Source organism: Condylura cristata, unplaced genomic scaffold (genome assembly GCF_000260355.1).
Source record: "Condylura cristata isolate star-nosed mole 26May11 unplaced genomic scaffold, ConCri1.0 scaffold00021, whole genome shotgun sequence".
Taxonomy (NCBI): Eukaryota; Metazoa; Chordata; class Mammalia; order Eulipotyphla; family Talpidae; genus Condylura; species Condylura cristata.
The window spans coordinates 504,539-510,477 of record NW_004567122.1 but is presented as its reverse complement, the minus strand read 5'-3'; the positions used below and the strand labels follow the sequence as shown (position 1 = coordinate 510,477).

Sequence of the window (5,939 nt, the reverse complement as noted above, 5' to 3'; positions counted from 1 at the left end):
GCCCGGGCCAGAGGGGCGGGAGGGTCTCAGAGCAGAGGACAGAGTACACAGCAGAACTACACGTGAACGGGCACAGCCCGGGACGGAGCAGAAAACACGGGCGCAGCGTGAGAACGGGGCGGTGCTCCCCAGTGCCGAGTTTACAACTGCGGAGCCCCGAGGCCTACAGACGGACCCGCTGGGCACGGGGCGGGTGTTCGCTGATGTGGGCAACAGGGAAGGGAAGCACCCCCGGGAGGGCCCGCGGGAGGGTGGGAGAGAAGCCGGCAGGCCGTGTGGACGCCACTGTGTCCACGCTGGGATGGGCGAGGGGCGGGGCTGGGCGGGCCATCAGGCGCTGCCACCTGGCCAAGGCTCCATGTGCCAGGCCCCGAGGGGCAGAGGGCAGGCGCTGCTGGGTGCAGCGGGCGCCCTGGCACTAGGAAGGGCACTGACCTGTGAGCTGCCGGTCGCCTCCGCCTTCCGCCTGCAGATAGGCCAGATCAGGGTGCACCAGGAGCCCTGGGTTGTAGCCTCGCACGCAGGCGTCCGTCATCCGGGCTTCCAGGGTCTCGAAGACCTTTTTCTTTGTCACATGAAGGATGCCCAGGTTTGCAAAGCTGCGGAAAGAGCACCGCCGGCCAAGTCAGGGGGGCTGAGCGTGCACCCCGGTGCGCTGGGAGGGGGCGGCGCACAGACTTCAGCGCTGGGCCCCGCTTCCATCCCCCCGACATGCTACAGAGGGACACCGGCAAGCAGCAAGCGCGGGGACACAGGCCCCAGCTGCCTCTCGCTGCAGGCTGGCCGAGCCGCCTCAGGGAACACGGGGCTTTCAGAGGCAGTGGGGGCACGCATGGCTGGATGTGCGGCCCAACCCGCTCCCAGGACACCAGGACGCAGGGTGGACGCAGGGCAGAGGGCTCCCTCAGACCTGCACCCGTGAGACGCCGCCCGCAGCAGCGGCCAGGGGCGCGTGGAGGCAAGGAAGGGAGGCGGGGCGCGTTCTCCCGAGAAGCCCCCTCCAGTGACCCACACTGGAAGGATCCCCAAAACAAGGGGTTTACGGCCGAGTAAGCAGGAGGCTGGGTGGGATGAAGAAATGTGCTGTCGGGACGGCACGGAGTCCTGCCCGGGGCCACGCAGGTCTGGAAGGTGTGGGGGACCTGGGAGGGGGCCCGCCGCTCACCCGGGCTGGCAGCGCCCCCTCCACTGTGCTGGGACTAAGATGCACGTGCAGCGGCGGGCCCCTCCGGCGGGGACAGCCAAGTGTGAGCAGGTGCTGAAGCTAAACAGCCGAAGCTAAAGCCTCAGCAGCAGGCCACACCAGGGACACCCCACATCTCCCGGCCCTTGTTTGGGGAGCCCTGGGGCTGTAAGAACCAGCCACCCTCCCGGGGTACTCCACCGCCAGAGGCACCCCCCCACCCCCTGCAAGGAAAGCCTGTTTGCTTCTCAAACGTTTCCAGTTTGCCATAAAACTGGGGAAACGCCATCTTTGTGCCCCCACCGGCCCGGCCACAGCCCGTGGGGACCGCCCAGGCGGGGGAGCACAGGCACGCTCATCGGAGCCCCGATTCGCTTGGCCGGGGCCTGCGGGGTCTGTGCAGGCAGCACACGAGGCTGCCCCGGGAGCGTCCGGGGTCCGGCCTCCGAGCAGCTCCCACAGGCCGGGGAGCCCCGCCCTTCGGGCCTGAGCCACCGGGACGCCCGCCGCACGGACACTGCAGGAGGTGTGTCAGCCCGTTCAGACAGTCACGTAAGTTCTAGACACAACCAAGAGCAGGGCACGGGTGAAAGATGAGGTTCATCTCCCGGAAAGGCCGGTCCTTCAGAGAGCAGCGGTTTTAGCTGACACACGGAAGCAAAGTCAAGCAAGGTGAGAAGACCAGAGGATGTTCCAAAGGAAAAAAGACACAACCACAGGAAAACACTTCGATGGAACAGAGGTTGAGTCGTCTGCTGACGGTGCTCAAAGCTCTGGCCACGAAGACGCTGCGCCCAGCAGCCTTCCACAGAGGAAGCACCAGCCGGAAGTCTCAGAGCAGATGGGCTAGGACAGAACCACCCCGAGGAGGACCCAGCCACAGAGCAGACGGAGCAGCACGGGTCAGCGGGCCGGAGGGCAGCAGAGGGCTCCGGCAGACAGCAGCCGAGGGGGCGCCTCAATGCAGCCGCATGCCCGTCCAGGCCACAGAGGCCCCAGGCCAAGGTGGGAGAAGGGAGAAACCGGTTTGAAGAAGTAACAGTTACAAATGTCCCTAGTTGGGGCCGGAAACAACCATCGAGGAAGCAGAGCAATCCAAACAAGAGAAACCCAGAGACGGACCACACCAAAGTGTTACAAGAAAGTTACAAAAGAAAGTTACAGATCCAGAGAGAGTCTTACTGGCAGCCAGACAACCGGGGTGGGGTGCACCAGAGCTCCCCGCCTCCCAGAGACTACAGCAGACACGTCAGCAGAAGCTCTGCAGGCCAGCAGGGGTGGCACAGCACAGTGAAGTGCCGGAAGGCACAAAATTCCAGCCAGGGACTCTGACAAACTCGCAGCACTCGGAACTGAAGGAAAAACAGTGTGTTGTAGACAAGCAAAAGTAAAGGGATTTATCACCACCAATAACCAACCTGAGAAGAAAGGTAATGGGGCTTAAGCCAAGAAGGAAAAGCACTAGTGAGCAGCAAAGACAACACGAAAGAAGCAACCTCCCTGGTGAGCAAACCACCCAGAACAGGACAGGACTAACCCCGAGGCCAGCAGGCGAAATGACCGCCAAAAGCAGCCTCGCTACTGCAGCAATTAGCCAGCGGGGGCACAGGACGGAAGTGAAAAGTGTGACATCAGCAATACGAAACGAGGAGCAGAAAACAGTAAGTGTTGCACTGGGACTAGACTGACCTAGCGTGGGGCCCCAGGCGAACAGCCCACCCACTGCAGGTGGGAAAGCGGGGCCAGGCTCCCGCGTCCTCAGGTGCCGGGCAGTCGGGACAGAGAGCAACAATGTGGGAGCCGCGAGTCACAGCGAGAACATGAGCACAGGCTGGCATGGCCCTGCTCACCCCTTTCCCCGTGAACGCGGCAGTCCACGAGTCTGCACGGGAAGGGCTCACTGTGTCATCGCTCGGACTCACTCAGAGGCCAGGCGCTCGTGGACGCACTCGATTTGCAGAATATTTTTCTCTTTGGGCGCCCTTGGGTTTCAGGATAGAATTTAAAGTCGACCTGGGATAACCCTATGTCCTCTGGGCTCTCTGCAAGGTCGCAATCATTTATCATCAGGAGACAATCGCCTAATTTTACATGTGCTCAGACCTGAAGGCTACCTGGAGTGAAGGGCGGAGAAGCTTGTGTTGCACAAAGACCACCTGGATATAGAGTAAAATACGTCAACAAGCTGAATAACACAACCGAATAGATATCCAGAATAAGGACATGATATGGGTGCAGCACGACTCAGAGAAGCAGACTGAACACTGCCCTGGACACTGCCGCCGCCCTAGGCCATGTGGGGTGTGACGGCAGCGCAGAAGCAAATCTCCCAGTGCATTCACAGGGTGGTAAGTGTTGGCCAAAAAAATCAAGCAGGAAGGGGACTAGGGGCTTGACAGGGAGAGGGGAGCTGGCTCTCGCTGACAGTGTGTGGTCGGAGCAGGCTGGAGGGAAGAGGGAGAGAGAGGGGGCCTCCGTGACGGAGGTACGGCAGGGACCCGGGCAGGCCCAGCCTGGCGTTTCCCAGGCAGCACTGGTGGGGTGCAGGGGCTGGGCGCAGCCCTGTGAAACCGGCACAGTACGCAGGACTTTGCTGCTATCCAGACAGTGACAGAAAAATACCAGGGAGACAGACAGAGAAGGAAATACACTGGTCTGTGCCTCTGTGCAGCAGAAGCTTCTCGGGGGCAGAGCGCTGCAGGATGCACAATGGAGCCTGACACGGGGCCTGACCAGGGCGACTCAACAGCCGCTCACGCGCGCGAGCACAGCAGAGAGAGGGTGCGCACAGGGCGGCACAGGGACCAGCGCTGGGTCCGCAGGGCCTCCAGGCCTTTCCCAGCAGCACCGCGGGACCAGGTGCCCCCGGGGCAGTGGGGCGACAGGCATCTGCCCCGCGCTTGGCAGCCCTGTCTCTACAAACCATGAAAGGACGGTGGGAAGCCAGTCAGAGACACCCATAATCCCAGAGAGCCCAGCTCCTCAGCGGGCCCCAGAGCACGAGGAACGCTGAGAAAGCCCCACGAAGGCTGCCTAGGTCTGCTGGGAAGCGGACAGAGAAACGCCATGCTGTGTGTGGAGGGGCGAAGCTGAGGACAGTGGGCAGCTCTGGGGGCAGGAGGGCGGTGGCAGGAGATGGCTAGGAGGCGGCCGCAGGAGGGGGGCGGGCAGGAGGCAGCTGTGGGCATGTGCCAGATCCTAAGAGCACATGCCAGGTCACTGTGAGCCCAGCGCTTTGCATCTCAAGCCAGAGCTGATGGAGAGCACAGCTGGGACCACCACAGCCAGGGTAGGGGGGCATGGCGGGCAGGGAGAGGCGGTGGCTAGGCAGCAGTGGGCAGGACCCTGACCTAGGAAGAGAGCCGGAGCACGGAACATGAACTGCGCTTTCCTTCTTTAAAAATGCCTTTAAACAAGAAAAAGATAAACAAGGAATCCAAATGGGGAAAGACGTAAAACTGTCTTTATTTGTAGACGAGATGTTAATTTACATAGAAAACCCTAAAAACTCGAAGAGAAACTAATCAAAATCATCAACCAGTTTAGCAGGGTAGCAGGATATAAAATCAACACACAAAAGTCAGAGGCCTTCCTATACCCGAACAACCTATCAGAGGAAGCAGGAAACAAACAAAACAAAACAAAACAAAACAAAAAAAACCCATCCACTTTTCAATTAAAAGAATCAATTACCTGGGGATTAAAACAAAAAGAATCAATTACCTGGAAATCAACCTAACAAAAGAGGTAAAAGACCTATATAAAGAAAACTACAAGACACTGTTAAAAGAAATACAAGAGGCGCAGAGGGTTAAAGGACAGCACTAAGAAGCAAAAGTCACGTTAGCATGAATTTGATCCCCGCCCCGGAGGAGATCCACATGGTGCAGCAGACCTCTCCTGACCCGCCTGCTGCTCCCCTCAGCAGTGTATTCTAGAAAATCTGCCTGTTCAGCTCCCCTCTCTGTTTCTGGTGAATCCTCTCATCACCCCCTGCACCTTTGGCCTGCACCCCAGTTCTATATGATTAAATGAATAAATCTTAAAAAAAAAAAAAAAGAGAGAAATACAAGAAGACATCAAGAAATGGAAAGACATCCCTGCTCATGGATCGGGAGAATTAACTTCATCAAAATGGCCATCCTGCCAAAAGCAATATGCAGATTTAATGCCATCCCCATAAAAATCTCAATGACATTCTTCAAAGAAACAGAACAAATATTGATGAGATTCATATGGAACCACAAAAGACCTCAAATGGCCAAAACTCTCAGGACTAAAAAGAAAGAACGGAGGCATCACAATCCCAAACTTCAAGCTATACTACAAAGCCATAGTACTCAAAATTGCATGACACTGGAACAAGAACAGACACACACATCAGTGGAATCGAACAGAAAACCCAGATATAAACCCACAGGTTTATGGACAGCTAATCTTTGACAAAGGAGCAAAGAAGATGCAATGGAACAAAGAAAGTTTGTTCGAAAAATGGTGCTGGGAAAACTGGGAAGCTACATGCAATAAAATGAAACTAGATCACTAGCTCGTACCATGCACAAAAACCAACTCGAAGTGGATTAAAGACACAGACATAAGAACGGAAACCATAAAATACCTGGAAGCAAAGATGGGTGCAACATTGCAAGACATCCACCTCAGTAACATCTCTGAAGATGCAGCACCCAACACAACGATAGTGAAGGAAACAATAAACATATCAAGTTAAAGAGCTTCTGTACAGCAAAAGAGACAT

General features: G+C 57.1%; 1 protein-coding gene across 3 annotated transcripts in view; it reads right to left on the bottom strand.

Moving 5' to 3' along the window:
* NFKB1 (nuclear factor of kappa light polypeptide gene enhancer in B-cells 1) overlaps positions 1 to 5,939 on the bottom strand; it is a 73,909-nt gene that overhangs the window by 15,485 nt on the left and 52,485 nt on the right. For all 3 annotated transcript variants that reach the window (XM_012727850.1, XM_004686453.2, XM_012727851.1), the window contains one exon: positions 436 to 599. In XM_012727850.1, the coding sequence (XP_012583304.1) occupies positions 436 to 599 (164 nt within the window). The remainder of the gene's footprint in view (positions 1 to 435; positions 600 to 5,939) is intronic.